General features: G+C 41.7%; 2 protein-coding genes across 3 annotated transcripts in view; one reads left to right on the forward strand and one right to left on the reverse strand.

Moving 5' to 3' along the window:
* Positions 1–16,374, forward strand: part of LOC309799165 (protein FAM170A-like) — a gene marked incomplete at both ends in the record, with an annotated part of 198,993 nt that overhangs the window by 47,132 nt on the left and 135,487 nt on the right. The window lies entirely within an intron of this gene.
* Positions 79–8,468, reverse strand: LOC309799379 (zinc finger protein 226-like). Of its 2 annotated transcripts, XM_082612436.1 has the most exons (5): positions 8,353–8,468; positions 7,832–7,882; positions 5,685–5,730; positions 3,672–3,798; positions 79–399 (listed from the first exon to the last, which is right to left on the reverse strand). In XM_082612436.1, exons 1-5 carry the CDS (start codon positions 8,385–8,387, stop codon positions 206–208), a joined length of 453 nt encoding a protein of 150 aa, XP_082468562.1. In that variant the 5' UTR covers positions 8,388–8,468; the 3' UTR covers positions 79–205. The 2 variants fall into 2 exon arrangements, 1 of the variants encoding a protein (XP_082468562.1); XR_014293269.1 differs by lacking the exons at positions 79–399; positions 3,672–3,798; positions 5,685–5,730 and adding an exon at positions 6,869–7,065.

The raw sequence follows: 16,374 nt of genomic DNA on the forward strand, positions 1-16,374 counted from the left end.
TGAAATCCAACTGATGGTGTCAACATCCTCTTTACACTGACAGAGTTTATTTTTCATGGAAATTTGCTGGTGTCTATTCTGATAATTCTGTGACTCAGCCAATGAAGTTTTCCTCCAAGAATCCTGGGCTCTCAAAGTTGCAAACCTTGCATTTCCAGTACTACTGGGATCACCTGCTTTATCATTTAATATACGGTTCTCATCTTCAGAAATTTGAATAGAGTCCTGCCCCAATCTGGCAGGGGGAATCACCTTGTTTGTGGAACTGACACCTAGTTATCATGGAGTCTTGGCATCTGGTTAAGTCATGTGCAATTTGTTGCCAGATTTGCCAGCAGGAAAGCTCTTCACGTGATCCTCTGTCTTGAACGGCCCTCAACTCACTTTGATTGTTTTCTTCTAGAAGGACAGAGAATTCAGAGATGTGGACACGTGAAAGCTTTGTTCAAAGATTCAAGGTTTTACACTTAAGACACAGTATGAGACTTTAATGAGCCTCAGGATGGTTCAGCTTATCTTTCGCACGACAAATGAAGTTCTCTGGTTTATATACTAACAGAAACCAAGAGATGGTCTGTTAAACTCCCAAATACTTAGCATTAATGAAACCCATTTAAAACCAAATGACTACTCTGACATACTATTTAAATCATCTTTCAAAAATTACATGTCATTCCTACCATAACACAGTATCAATAAAGACAAGCATTTTGCTGTGCTCACAGCTTTAACAGTGCCTAGCAGTTAGTCAGGGCTCAAGAAATGCATGCACAGGTGAACTCAGTTTGATTTCTAGGATTCTCTACAATTCTGAATCCCAGGTTAAGTTTGAACCAAGTCAGAGAAGCGAAACAGCTTTTACAAGTCAGGTATCAGATACAGGAAAAGGACTGGAAAGTACAGTTTTGCTTAAGTTGAAAGGCTGCACCCGAGGCGGCAGCACACCAAGGGGGTTAGTGCTGAGGAGGATATGAAAGGGGCAAAAAACCGGGACTGCCCCGGTGGCACAGTGGTTAATAATCTGCCTGCCAGTGCAGGGGACACAGGTTCGAGCCCTGGTCCGGGAAGATCCCACATGCTGCAGAGCAACTAAGCCCGTGGGCCACAACTACTGAGCCCACATGCCACAACTACTGAAGCCCGCGTTCCTAGAGACCGTGCTCTGAAACAAGAGAAGCCACTGCAATGAGAAGCCTGCGCACCACAACGAAGAGCTGCTCCCACTCACCACAACTAGAGAAAAGCCCATATGCAGCAACGAAGACCCAATGCAACCAACAATTAATTAATTTTAAAAAAGGGTCTAAGAATCAGTGGGGTTAAAAAAAAGCATGAAGACCTATGCACTGGATCCTTCTCAGGCATTTGTGCTGCCTAATATGTTCCTCCACTCCCCCTGCCAAGCAGGAGTCAAAATTTAGAGGCTAGGGAAGAATGCTGTCTCTTTAAAAACAGCATGGAAAATTTCTGGACACAGATACATTGGTCTTTAACAAGAATGAGTTCCAAAGTGAAGAATGGGCTTTATGAGTGAGCTGGGAATAAATTCCATAGCCTGTGATAAGTATTGAGAAGAAACAGACTAGAAACTATTAAAGAATGATCAAAGCACTCAAGGTGACATTATCTAAAATGCCTTCTACAAGATACATACAAATGCACACACACACACACAAAATGTTTGTAGAGCTAACAAAGATCGATTTCTTATTAGTGAGGTGGGCTTTGGAGGAGGCAAATGGGACGCAGCGGGGCAAATCTTTTAAGGGAAAGGCTAACTCACCAGCTGGCTGTTTTCTGAGACCTGTTCTCCCCTGGTATAAGGGATAAGGAAATAGAAATTTCTTTCCTTCTATGGGAGGGTTACCTAAGAAGTAGACATAAGAATCCTCTTTCAGAACAGTATTTCCTCCCCCAAATGAATTTGCTCTGCTACTGAGAGCTCAAGGAAAGTCACAGGGAAAGCATTTTACTCAGTTTGGTTATAATTACAGGTTCTATACATATTTTTTGTGCAAGTTGATGAGGGCCAACTTGTACAGAAAGGCAAACACACACATACACACATCATGGGCACCTGAGAAGTTAGAATTAGGCTAGGAATTCATTTGAAGACAAAAAAACATTTAGCAATATCCCTTATTCACTCGGATTTGTTCACCGCCTACTAGCTATTTTCATGGAAGGCTAATTTCTCTATCCATTAACTCATTCGTTTATTCAAGAAATATTTAAGAGTTCCTGTCATGTACCAAGACTATGCTAAGCACTGAGGCTAGTGAGCAATAAACATATAACAGACCGAATTCCTCCTGCACTCCTGGATTACCCTCCAGTGGAAGAAAGAGAGGTGAGAAACAGGTGAACAAAATGTACATGAGTGAAACGCTTAGAGACAAAACAAGGCAGGGCAGAGAGAGTAAGAAAGAGAGGACTGTATTTTCCATAGGGTGGTCAGAGGACAGCCACCTCCTCATCTTTAAGGTGACTGACTGAAAGAAGTAGAGGCCTAAAAGATTACAGGTGAAAGAGTATTCCAGGCAGAGAGAAGGACCAGGAAAAGGCTCTGTGGCAGAAGCATCCTTTGCAGGTCTGGAAAAGATAGGGTAAGAGGGAGGAGAGGTGGTGTATTCAGGGAGGTGGTGGAGAACCAACAGCAGCCCACAGAAGGCTCTAGAAGCCACTTTAAGTGGTTTTTATTCTAAGTAAAAGAAGCCACAAGAGAATTTTGAAACAAGAACATAACCTGACTTAAAGTTACAAAAGATCACTTTGCCACCTAAAGAACAAACTGTGGGAGGAGAAGGGTGGCAACAGGTGACCAGTACAAAGACTATGCAATAATCCTGGAAAGAGATTTCCAACTGGGACCAGGTGATGGACAGCACAGGGCTGGTGAGAAGCAAAACAGATAGAGAGCTAACCACAGGAACTCACGGCTGCTTGGTTCTCACCTAAATTTCTATCTGGGTTGCTGAATTCATCAACCAAAGCCTCTCTTCTCTTTCTATATGTTTTGTATCTCGTTTGAAGAATGAGAACATGCAAAGTCACAAGTTAACATGAACGGGCTAGAGCGAAAGTTTACTAGAAATTTGAGTTCCAACTGCATATTCAAGGTATTGAAAGCTGTGTTTTTCAAACTTTGTATCACGACCCACTGAAGAAACAGCATTTATTTCACAACCTAGATACACAGGTAGAAAAGTATACATTACTAAAACGAAGCTTGAATGACCTATATCTAACCAATGTCTCTTTTCATGAAGTCTGTTCCCACTGGCTCTCACACCACTCATGCCATCGCCCAGAGTTTCTGCTGCAATGTGTTGTACTCTTCCTAAGAAACTCTGATATTTTCTATACTATTTTATTTCATTAAAAAATCACACGTAGGGCTCAATAAATTGGCTTTATGATCCACTAATGGCGGGGAGGGAAATCTGAAGAAGAATACACAAGGTACAGCAAGATACTGTCGATTTACAGTTCTTTTACAAAATAATTGAAAAGGACCTGAAACACACTGTTTGGAAAGACCAGAGACATCCTCTCGTGTCCCACAGGAATTGCAAAAGTCTGGTCCCCAAACTCAGGGAACCACCTCAAGAGGCCCAAAGCCTTGAAACACCAAGGTCACAAAGACACTCGCAGAGAAAGGCTGTCCTCACCCACTGAGACCAGGTTCCGGAAGTTTTCCACCATCACATCCTGGTACAGCTTCCTCTGGGCCGAGTCCAGCAGCCCCAGCTCCTCCTCTGTGAAGGCCACGGCCACGTCCTTGAAGGTCACCCCCTCCTACGACAAACAACACCACCTCAATCTTATACCCAGTGGCCAGTGGAAGAGGGGCAGCCCCGAGGAGACGAGGAGGATGGGAAGTTGCTCCGGCTCCTGTGAGGTGTGCAGACTGCCCAGCACCCCCTCCTTCCATCCTGCCAATGCCACACACTGACTTTCCTCAGCCTCACCGGACGTGCAGCTATGAAAGAGAAAGCTTTGTGTATTTACCTGGGGCTCTCAGACAACTCATAAGTAAACTCCCTAGAATTCTAACCACTGGATCCTGAACTAAAAAGCTTTCACTGTTTAATTATTATTGCCAAGTGCCCCAGAAACAGTTACCAATTTAGTCCTGGCAGTATTTGATGGCACCTGCTTTCTCACTGAGGTGGGAACCAGCTGAGAAGGAGTGTTATATGTGGAAACTAACCAAAAGGCCATGCCAGGTCTCTGAATGAAAACTCTCTCTTTCCCCGTTTCTGTCTTTCGCTTGAATGCAATACTCTGACTCCAGACCCTTGGTTTTCTGGGTGAGTCGGAGTTGGTTCCTCCTTTTTTCACAACCCCGATTCTTTATATTTAAAACAAAGATGAAACCAAGCACCTCTTTATACAATTGTTCTGAGCTGTCTATGCAGTGACAAGTGCTTTAAGTACCACTGGACTTTTTAAGCTAAGGTCATGTATTACTCTGATTAGAAAAAAAATATAAGATGGAAAAAGAAACAAACCAGTAAATAAAATACACAAAGGGTCTGACTCAAGCATGGGGAAGACTGAATCGAACTCTGGTCGTGAGAAAACTTCTAACAATACATGATTTTTTCTGCGTGAAGCAGCAGTTTGATCCTGCTGTGCTCTGCCGTATTTGGATATTCTACCAAAAAACATCCAAGGCACCACATGTAAAACATACCTCTTAAATTCTGAATACCTAAACCTACTATGTTAAGGGCAAAAAGGGGCAATATTCTTCAGAACAGATATTTTGAGAAAAAGGTTAAATCAGGAACACTGTCACTGTAGTCCTCCTAAAACAGGAGAAGTCTTTAAACTAAATGTCTGTGAATAAAGAATAGTTTAAAAAATAGGTGCAGGGCTCCCCTGGTGGCGCAGTGGTTGAGAGTCCGCCTGCCGATGCAGGGGACACGGGTTCGTGCCCCGGTCCGGGAAGATCCCACATGCCGCGGAGCAGCTGGGCCCGTGAGCCATGGTCGCTGAGCCTGCGCGTCCGGAGCCTGTGCCCCGCAACGGGAGAGGCCACAACAGTGAGAGGCCCGCATACCAGAATAAAAAAAAAAAAATAGGTGCATAAGTTTGCAGGAACATGATAAAGCAATTAAAAGTGAATGTTAGCTAGTACTAAATGAAAAAAACAATTTAAAACTGTATCTACGTTATAAATACAAATACACATCCATGAATACATATGATGAAGAGATTACAGAAATATAAAAGCAGCTAATTTGTAAGCAGGTAAGCAGTAGACTGGAAGATGTCCTTCATTTCCCTTAATTTTTCTTTTACTTGTAAAATAAAAAAAATGATGAAATAAAACAAAAATTAAAACCGAAACCAATTAAATTTAACAGGAATTTTAAAAAAAGCACACATGGCACACTCAGGTCCTCATATGCTTAGACTCTCCTTGAAAGAGAAAACCCATATGGAACTATACCCAATATTTCATAATAACCTATAAGGGAAAAGAATCTGAAAATATATGTATATATATATGTATAACTGAATCACTTTGCTGTACACCTGAAATTAATACATTGTAAATCAACTATACTCCAATCAAAAAAAAAAAAAGAAAAAGAAAAAAAAGAGGAAAACCTGTGTCCAACCTGAGTACAAAAATGGCGTTTTTAACAGCAAGAAAGGCAAGCTCTACTCACCTGGAATGTGCTCATTTTCTCTCTCCTTCTGGGGCAGTGCAGAGTCCTAGCAAGACAGACAGGGAAAGAAGAAGTCAAACTGGAAACTGGTTTAAAGAAAAAGAAGTCACTAACCCACGTGGTGCTCATTGTGAATTACCAAGGCTCCCAGTCCTCGGGGTGGCTACAGCTGATTATGCTTGATGAGCAGAGCCCCACGCAGATACCAGATGCCCCCGTGAACCCCCTCAGTGGCTGTGTGAGGAATGACCTGCCCATCCATACACAGTGGCCCCCTCACAGTGTGCCTGCAGCTTCCACAGGGGTCATTCTTATTCTGGGTATGGTGTAAACAGAGACCATGTAAGTCAGAGTAGGTTTTGGAGTCAATATGCATGGGCTCTGATCAGGCTACGCCATTCACTAGCAGTGTCACCCTGGGCAAATTATTCACATCTCTTCGCCTCAGTTCTGTCCTCTGCCAGTAGGGGAGAACACGGGCATCCACCTCGTGAGATCGTCATAAGGTAGGAAGCTCTGAGAACACCACTGTCAGGGTTTCTTATTTCTTAGCAACTGCGGTAAAGCAGATGATATTTTAGTTAGAAATTATCCTTAGAGATGTGATTTCTACCAACAGAAGACTGTCACACATGTGGAGGTCATACGTTGTTGCCCTGTTATGTGAGAGTCTTTATAGACTTCTGAAAATCTCTGCTTGTCTTCCTAAAGATTTTGTGACTGCAACAATAGTATTTAAATTGACATGGACAACTTTTTACAAAAGGTATAAAAAATACGTTAAGTTTCTTTTTAAACAGGAAGTACCCTTTTGACAATTATGCACAGAGGTAAAGAGAACTAATAAAAGCCAGGATTCTGCAACAACAGTAAAAAATAGTTTGACAGTCCATACCTAATTCAAATGAAAAAAAGATAGGAATCTGAATTGTAATTATATCATTATAAATATAGGAAAGTTTAAGAAATAAATGGGAGACTTCCCTGGTGGTGCAGTGGATAAGACTCCACATTCCCAATGCAGGGGGCCCGGGTTCGATCTAGTACAAAAGATGGCAATGATTCCACTCCCCAAAGCTTGGGAGAGAGATATCTTCACAACTTCTAACGACCTCCATTTTGACTCTACACTTGCTAGCTGTCTTCTGCTCAATTCAGGATTCTGAAAGGGGCCCTGACAGTTGACAATAATTAGTGGGGGAATAAAATCATTGGACTAAGTAGGCCTTTGGTGAATCCAGCTCACTTTTATCTGTGACATCCAGCAGGGTCAATTTCCTCGGCCTCAGTTTCCAGAAAAGACCCTCTCTTGAGCTTCTCGAATTTTCACGTGCATGTGAATTACTGCGGGATCTTGTTGGAACGCAGCCTCCTGGACCCCCTACGCAGAAATTATAAATCAGAAGGTCTCGAATGGGGCTCAAGGCTGGGCATTTCTATCCAAGTGATGCCAATGCCGCTGGTTTGTGGAACACAATTTGAGTAGCACTGCAGTGTAACATCAGTCCCACAAAAAACAGCCTCCACTACACAGAAACATACACAAAGAGTAACCAGACAAAAAGGCACTAAAACATTAACAACTGTTATCTTTACATCCTAAAGTTACAGATAATTAAAATTTTTCTTTATGTATATATCTGCATTCTTCCATAATGATTATGCTACTTCTATGATATACATATTATTTGAAATAAAATAAATGACCCAGTTGAGAAAACTATCTTAAAAAACTCATAAAATAGCCTAAACCTTGCTCTCAAGGTCCCCACAATTAAGTCCCAACCTCCTTTCATGATATGATTCTAGCCAGTACCCTATGCTCAAAGAGAATATACCAAAGGGATTAGCAAACTCAGCTGCTGGACTCAAACTGCCTGGGTCCCAACCCCAGCTCTGCCTCCTACCATCTGGGTGAGGATGGGCCAACAGGGTTGTGTTCCCTGCCCCCAGCTCCTCAGCCTTAAAGTAGAGAAAACAGCAGTACCAATTCACAGAGCCACCGCCTGATGGAAATGTGTTCATTTGCATAAAGCTTTTAGAATGGAAATTAGTGACCAAGGCTCAGTTATCATCGTTACCCATGTCTCATACGTTCTACAATTTATAGGAATATCTTAAGTAGAAGAATGCCAAGTCCTACTCACGTGGGGCTCTGTGGCCTCTTCCTCCGTGCAGTGCTTTTTGAGAAGCCAGGGCTGGGGAAGGAAAGGAGACTGTGAAATACCAGGGCTGTGTTTCCATCCCCACTAATTCATACCGCACCCCCTTCCGCCCCCGTACCAGCTACAAGTCCTCTCCTCCCAAAACAGGCCAGGAGTCCAGGACAATTCAGCTTCCTGGGCTCACAGAATCCCGCTGCGAAATGGGTGCCTCCCGAATTAGCGTAGTATTAATACCAACAATGTATCAGGCAGTTGTAGACCTTTTACTTGTGCTATCTCGTTTCTTCTCACAACACTGTATTAACAAGGCATTCTTTTTTCCCCCCTTTTACCGAACAGCAACGGAGGCACAGAGGAGTTAAGCAGCTCAGTGTGACAACGTAAGAAGCGGTAGGGCTAGCTCATAGGTGGGGGACGGGGTCAGGTTAGGGGTGAAGAAAACCGGGGAGACCCTCAAACCCCAGGAGGCACGACCTGAGCCCACCCCATCCCGGGTACGTTACCAAACGCAAAGAAGCTCCGCCCGCGGGACGTACATCACCACTCCAGGCCCTCAAACCTCCGCTTTTAGCCGCTCCTCCTCTTTCTCCCCAAATGAAAGGTCTGCAAAGGGGAAGCTTGAACGGGTCGTGAAGAGCGGACCCGAAACACCGTCATCAGGCAAAACACGGCTGCTGCGTGTCCTCCTGGGGCGGAAGTGCCTGCGACTAACCCGGAACTCCTGGACCATATTTCCCAGAATTCCGCGGGTAAACCTTTACAGCGAGGCGTTACTGTAGCTGCAGTATATGGGACTACACGAGTTTACGAGCTCTGGACTACATGTCCCAGAATGCAAGGCTGGGTGCGGGGGTGTCTACCGGCAGGAGCTCTGGACTACATGTTTTCACTCTGGTTTTCACTTTCCGGAATCCCTGAGAAGGTCTCAGGCCGTCTTGCCGTTCTACTGTGTAGGCCTCAGAAGAGTGTAGATTCTGTTCATTGAAAGGCGTACAAACTCAGTAGAATTTTGGACGTCTTCAAGAGGCTAAGCGACATAAAAGCATTACCAGCCACGAAGGCTTCCTGGTAAACCGCAAAGAGTTTCACCATTGGAATAAGGGGAGAAGGAAACTGGGCTTTCTTTGGCAGGGACTGAAGCCAAACGCCAAAACACCTCATTCCCTGAAATTGTGTAAAGGTGAACGTGTTTTGTTAGCATCTTACAACCCGTGCAGAAGCAAGGGAAAATCCTTTCTAGAGACAGACATCAACATCCTAGGTCTCAAGTTATTTCTGTAATTATAAAATCTGTGACATTGCTATTTGACCAAGTGAACTTTAAGGGGAAGGAAAAAGCATTACTTGACATACAGAGGGACACTTCACAGTCATAAAAGTTTCAAATTCTCAGAAACTAATAAGTTCAGCTGACACTTTATAAAGCAAACATTGACAGAACCATGAAGAGAAACATTCAAATTCATAATTGGATCTGGAGATTTGAACACATACATAGAGGGAGATGTTGAGCCTTAAAAGCATATATTAAAGTAGAAAGGGGGCTTCCCTGGTGGCGCAGTGGTTGAGAGTCCGCCTGCCGATGCAGGGGACACGGGCTCGTGCCCTGGTCCGGGAAGATCCCACATACCACGGAGCGGCTGGGCCCGTGAGCCATGGCCGCTGAGCCTGGGCGTCCGGAGCCTGTGCTCCGCAACGGGAGAGGCCACAACAGTGAGAGGCCCGCGTACAGCAAGGAAAACAAAAACAAAACAAAACAAAACAAATAAAGTAGAAAGGAAGTTGAAAATTGATTCAGAAAACATCCATTTCAGGAAATTAATAAATGAATAATAAAACTGAAGAAGGCAGATGGAAAAATATAAGATCAGATGAATGAAATACAAAATAAAGTAGATCCCACACACACCCACAAAACAGAAATTAAAGAAACAAACAAAACAAACAAAAAAAGATCATCCATAGTATAAACAAAGATTTTTTCAAAAATGTGTTCCAAATTCTTTCAGGAAAATATCCTCCAAGAACTATTCCTGACTTAAGCCAACATAGCACACAGGATTTCTTTCCACTACAAGTAAAGTGAAATCTTGGATATAGCATGATGAAATACGGTAACATGATTAAGTTTTACTTATTCACCCCCTGTTCCCTATGGCACCCTCCACTCCCTTCTCTACCCCGTAAGCTACCATTCTAATTTGTTTGATGTGTTTTCTTTTGGGTGTGTTCTTGTGCAAAATGTGCACTTGTGTATATTTTCAATTCATATAAATAATATTGTGTCATAAAATTCATTCTGGTGTTTATTTCCTTCATTCAGGAGTATATTTTTAAGATTCACCCATCCAGGCTTCCCTGGTGGCACAGTGGTTGAGAGTCTGCCTGCCGATGCAGGGGACGCGGGTTCACGCCCCAGTCTGGGAAAATCCCACATGCCGTGGAGCGGCTGGGCCCGTGAGCCATGGCTGCTGAGCCTGCACGTCCGGAGCCTGTGCTCCGCAGCGGGAGAGGCCACAACAGCGAGAGGCCCACGTACCGCAGAAAAACAAACAAACAAAAAAAACATTCACCCATCTATCTAATTTGTTTCATAGAGTTCCATTTTCTGCACCCACATTTTACCTGTACTCTTCCAACTGCCATGCCAATGATAATAAAATAAACATCTTCTTACATTTGTTTATAGACGTATCTGAGAATTTCTTTGGAATACATACCCAAGGGAAATTATTTCATAGCAAATATGTATACTTTAATAATATAGCCAGATTGACTTCCTGAACGGCTACACCAGTCCAGATTACCAAAGAGTTGCACGTCAGGTTTTTGTGCAACCACTTACCTTCATTTGGACGACTCATCACCATTTTGCTAGTGTATTAAATGTATAGTAGTATCTTGTTTTAGTTAAATTTCTCTGACTTCTAATAAGTTTGATCTTTTTTTCAAATGCTTGGTAGCTTCATCTATAAGTGTCTACTTAAAACTTTTGCCCCATTTTCTAATGTGGATGCTATCTTTTTCTTCCTCATTTCTATTACATATTCTGATTATTAATACCTTTTCAGTTTTACCAATTACAAGTATCCTTTCCTAATTGGGCACGTGTTTCTAAAATTTTTCTATTGTGCTCTTCATGGAATAGAAATCTTTAATTATAAGATAATAAACCAATAATTTCTTAATATCTGTGCTTCTGAAACTCCTCAGGTGAAAAAATATATTTCTACCTTTTAAAAATTAACTTTCTAGACATATCTTTCACATGTAGGTCCTTTAAATATTTTGGAGTCTATTTATGTACATTTTCTAACATGGGATCCACTTTTATTTTTCTCCAAGAGAAATTCTTAAAAATAGTGATATTCATGGCTTGAAGATTCAATATTACAAAGATATCAGTAATCCTCAAAATGATCTATAGGCTCAATCAAACCCCAATAAAAACATCAGCATTTTTTCCCTTGGAAATTGATGAGATGTTTACAAATATTATGTGGGAAAGCAAAGAGCTACAAGAAGAGCTGGGGGCTTCCCTGGTGGCGCAGTGGTTGAGAATCTGCCTGCTAATGCAGGGGACACGGGTTTGAGCCCTGGTCTGGAAAGATCCCACATGCCACGGAGCAACTAGGCCCGTGAGCCACGTACTGAGCCTGCGCGTCTGGAGCCTGTGCTCCCCAACAAGAGGCCGTGATAGTGAGGCCCACGCACCATGATGAAGAGTGGCCCCCGCTTGCCACAACTAAAGAAAGCCCTCGCACAGAAACGAAGACCCAACACAGCAAAAATAAGTAAATAAACTCCTACCCCCAACATCTAAAAAAACATAAAAATAAAAAATAAAAGAAGAGCTGGGACAATCTGAAAGAAGAATGAAAAGAAAGATATTAGTCACATTAAATCTTACTATAAATCTACAATATAAGATAGTCTGGTGTTTGCTCAAGGATAGACAAGATAATAGACATCAAAATCCATGTTGAAACAGACATTATAACAACGTGTAAAAAGAAAACACTGCAGGGAGCTCCCTGGTGGTCTAGTGGTAAGGATTTGGCGCTTTCACTGTGGTGACCCTGGTTCAATCCCTGGTCAGGGAACTGAGATCCTGCAAGCCACGCAGCACAGCCAAAAGAAAAAAGAAAGAAAAGAAAACACTGCAGCAGAGAGGGGAAATAACTCTTGTTAATACAGTTGATCCTTGAACTAGGGTTCAAGGGGGTTAGGGGTGCCAACCCTCTGCTAAGTTGAAAATCCAAGTATAACTTATAGCCAGTCCTCTGTACGTACATGGTTCCTCCATAATCGGCAATTCTGCATCTGAGGATTGAACCAACCTTGGATCGTGTAGTAGTGCAGTATTTACTATTAAAAAAAATCCTCGTATAAGTGCACTTGTGTAGTTTAAACCCATGTTGTCCAAGGGTCAACTATTGGTTCTCAGTCAGCTGGATATCCATATGGGAAAAATATTAATCATTACTGCATAGGATATAAAAATATAAATTCCAGAAGATCTGCAGACTTAAATTTGAAAAGTAAACAATGATGCTTTAGGACAGAAACGTAAGATAACAGCCTTTTTGCCCTGGAGTAGGAAGAATTTCTTAAGACCAAAAAAATCACCAACTGTGAAAGAAAAAATTGAAAAATTGGACTATTTCAAAGTTAAGAAACACCGTAAACCCAAACGCAGCACTCTTGGGCCAAAAGTGAGAGAGATTTTAAAAACATCTATGGAATAAAAGACTCAGATGCATCCCTCATGCCCATGCATTCTTCAAGGGTCAACTGTATCTACCAAAGTTGAACATATACCCTATAACCCTTTGGTTCCACCCATAGAAATATCCCTCAAACAAGTGCACAAGGCACATTCTAGATTGCTCACATCACCACTAACTGTGATAGCCAAGAATGGGGAAGTACCCAATGCCCACCAATAATGGGATTAATAAATAGATTTTGATATGTTTACACACTGCAATAATATCCACCAATGAAAATGAATCAACGGTATCCACTCCCATCAATATGGATAAATGTCATGGATATACTGTGGAGCAAATGAAGCCAACACAAAATAGCACCTATTACATGACTCCATTTATATCAAGTACAAAATAGGCTAAGTGAATCTACACCATTACAAATTAGTGGCTACCATATGGAAAGGAAGGTTACTAGAAAGAGCCAAAAAGGGATGCTTCTAGGGTTTGGGGTTTGTCCTGGTCCTCCAAGAACTAGACGGCAAAGTGCTGAGAAAGACTTTAATGAACAAATATTTCATTAGGGGAAACATCGGAGAGAAAATGGCAGGGAGCTCTGGAAGGCTGGCAGAACTATCAGCGCATAGTGCAAGTCTGACCCTGAGTGAAGATTTGGAAGAAAGATTTGGTAAATCATCCGAGACTGCCTTGTCATCTACATAAAATCCTTCAAGGCTGTCAGAGTCCTTGAAAAAAGGTCACTGGACAGAGGAATCCTGGTCTCCAAGAAATGGCCTGCCTTAGGATCCCTGCTGTGCTGGCTAGGAGCAATCAGGGGCAAGGCCGGCCTCCAGGCAAACGTGGTGATGGATTTAAGAGCAGCTGGGACCTTTGGCCAGTTATGCTCCCTGTGGTCATAACTGTGAAACAGGAGACTCTCAACGTGGATGCTTCCTTGTGATAAGATCTGGTTGTTTATTTCTGTCAGAAATAATACTGAAGCAACGTTGCGTCCTTCTCAGTATATCATACCCCAGAGATCTAAAACGTTCGTTTGTTCTGTTATTGATAATGTTCACCTCTTGGCTAAGGTAGTGTTCACCAAATTTATACCTACTGTATTTCTTGTTGTGATCAATACTTTGTGGAGAGATATTTTGGGTTTTGTAGCATCCTGCTCCTTGTAAACTTTCAACCAGTAGTTTTATAATTCATTGATTACTCTCGCCAGAACCTATCATTACTATGATGGTTGTAAATAATGATTTTTACATTACGTCATTCCTTCTATATATTTATGGTTTGGCATTCTATTATGAGAGCCCTTCCTTCCCTCCCTTCCTCTTTTTTTATTCATATTCTGTATGATAATTATTTATTTTATGGTCAAATTGCTCAGATTTGCCCAGTGTGAGTCTCTTCAAGCTGGATCTTTTTACACGTCCCACCACTCTTTCCTACTTTCTGGCACAGTAAATTTTCTCCAGGATCATTCTACACTTTTCTTGCTCCAGCCCTGAAACAGAAACGTGGATATACATGCTTATATACATCACATACACATGTGTGTGTTTGTATATCCTTGAACTTCCATATCTACTTCTGTAAATACCTAGCACGTGCACTCACTCCCTCTCTCTCTCTACAGATGGGTGGACGGATGGATGGATGGGTAGACAGATCTGTATAAATAACTTATGGTCAGACTTCCATATCCGTGGTTCCTCTGTATCTGCAATTCTGCAACCATGGGTTCAACCAACCACAGATCATGTAGTACTGTAGTAATTACTATTAAAAAAAAAACCTACATATAAGTGGACCTGCCCAGTTCAAACCCATACTGTTCAAGGGTCAACTGTAACTTGCTAAATAAAGCCCTTTAACCAACTATATTAAAAATACCACCATTGGTCTGCGTATGGAATGCCATCCAAACCTGCTTTGTCCTTACTGTTTCCACATCCAGAGGGTCCTCTGCTATTATGCTCAGTTCTCTCCTCATGTGCATCTTTTCAACAAGAGAAACTTTTTTTTTAAACCTCCACAATGTAGGTATATCCACTTTTGTTTCTAGCTCCAGGATTTTCCCTCTCCCTATTATGGATCTGTAGTTAAAGCACAGCATAAATAATAAAGCTTCAACTGTTGAAACTCATGAATTTTTCTGTGTATGCAAAATAATCTGAGAACTGTTTTGTTTTTGAAATTGGCTTCCAGAGTTCATACCATAATTTTGATCTTATATGCCTTATGACAATATAGAACAATCATATGAGGTCTTAACTGCAAGGGATAATTATTTAATACTTTTTCAAATTCTATTAAAATAATTTCCTGCTTTGGCAATACCCACTATTCAATGAAAAAAATATAACATGAAGTTATAAAATGGAAAAAGATCACAAAATGCTCCATGCCTAGGAAAACCACTCTGGAAGAGTATCCCTTTACACACGATCTTATGCATGTACACATACATGTGTGCACATGCACACATACACAAACACTAACAAAGATTTATGGTTGATTATACTATGAAGGCTACAATCTGTGACCTCTCAAAGCCCATATTGTGTATCTCCTGCGATTATGATATGTCATAAATTTTTAAAATAAATTTTTTATTTAATTAATTTATTTTTGGCTGCATTGGGTCTTCGTTGCTGCGTGCGGGCTTTCTCTAGTTACAGTGAGTGTGGGCTACTCTTCGTTGCAGTGCGCGGGCTTCTCATGGCAGTGGCTTCTCTTGTTGCGGAGCACAGGCTCTAAGCACATAGGCTTCAGTTGTTGTGGCACACAGCCTCAGTAGTTGTGGCACACGGGCTTAGTTGCTCCACAGCATGTGGGATCTTCCTGGACCAGGGCTCGAACCCGTGTCCCCTGCATTGGCAGGCGAATTCTTAGCCACTGTACCACCAGGGAAGTCCCTGTCATCATTTTACCGGCTTCAGATTAATATAGGAATCTATCAAAACTCAAATTCTTACAGCTGTACACTAATTTCCATTAAAAAATTTAGTGACATCATTGATGTGGTGTTCATCTTTTTGGTATTTTAATCTCATAATCCATAACTTCCAATTCTATGATTTCTAAATCAAAGAGATCTAATATATTCTGATATATATACTCCTTTCCTGAAACCATGCTTTACTGCAACCAATAGGGAAAAGCACATAAATGTCAGTCTTGTCTCAATAATACACTGGATAATTTTATCAAATTCCTACAAGTTCTCTGGGTATTTGCCTCATGGATGTGGGGGAAGAATATGGCATAGCCCCTACCTGAGAAGTTTAGAAGAAATGCTACAATAATTAGAAGGCAAACATTTCAAAGTCTGGATGAAAATGCAGAGAATTAGAAATCAGTAAGTTCAAGGTCAACTAAATTTTTTTTTCTAGGGACAAACAATTTTTGTGACACTTTCAAAGTGTTACAGTAAACCCTGCCTTAATACTGACAGACAAAAAATAAATTGTATACTATGCAGTTACTGTTGTTGCAAAGTTAATCATGTTTTTTCACTCTGTACCTTGAGAAAAAAAAATCACAAGGTAGTTCAATTTCTACTGAACACAGTCCTTGGAAAACTAGACGGGGTCTCAAATAACCACCCAACTTGATAACAGAGGCTGCGGGAGGCAAGGAGGCAGTTGCGATAGGCTAATAGCATATTAATATTGAAGATTGGGGGGCTTCCCTTCCCTGGTGGCGTAGTGGTTAAGAATCTGCCTGCCAATGCAGGGGACACGGGTTTGAGCCCTGGTCCAGGAAGATCCCACATGCTGCACAGCAGCTCAGCCGCGT

Source organism: Mesoplodon mirus, assembly GCF_964341445.2.
Source record: "Mesoplodon mirus genome assembly, chromosome: 3".
In the NCBI taxonomy this organism is placed as follows: domain Eukaryota; kingdom Metazoa; phylum Chordata; class Mammalia; order Artiodactyla; family Ziphiidae; genus Mesoplodon; species Mesoplodon mirus.

Excerpts from the sequence above, each read along its gene's own strand:
- LOC309799379 (XM_082612436.1), bottom strand. The coding sequence starts at position 8,387 with ATGTACGTCCCGCGGGCGGAGCTTCTTTGCGTTTG. Across the intron at positions 5,731-7,831 it reads AAGAGGCCACAGAGCCCCAC|GACTCTGCACTGCCCCAGAA; the intron begins GTGAGTAGGACT and ends CTGTCTTGCTAG. Across the intron at positions 3,799-5,684 it reads AGAAAATGAGCACATTCCAG|GAGGGGGTGACCTTCAAGGA; the intron begins GTGAGTAGAGCT and ends TGTTTGTCGTAG.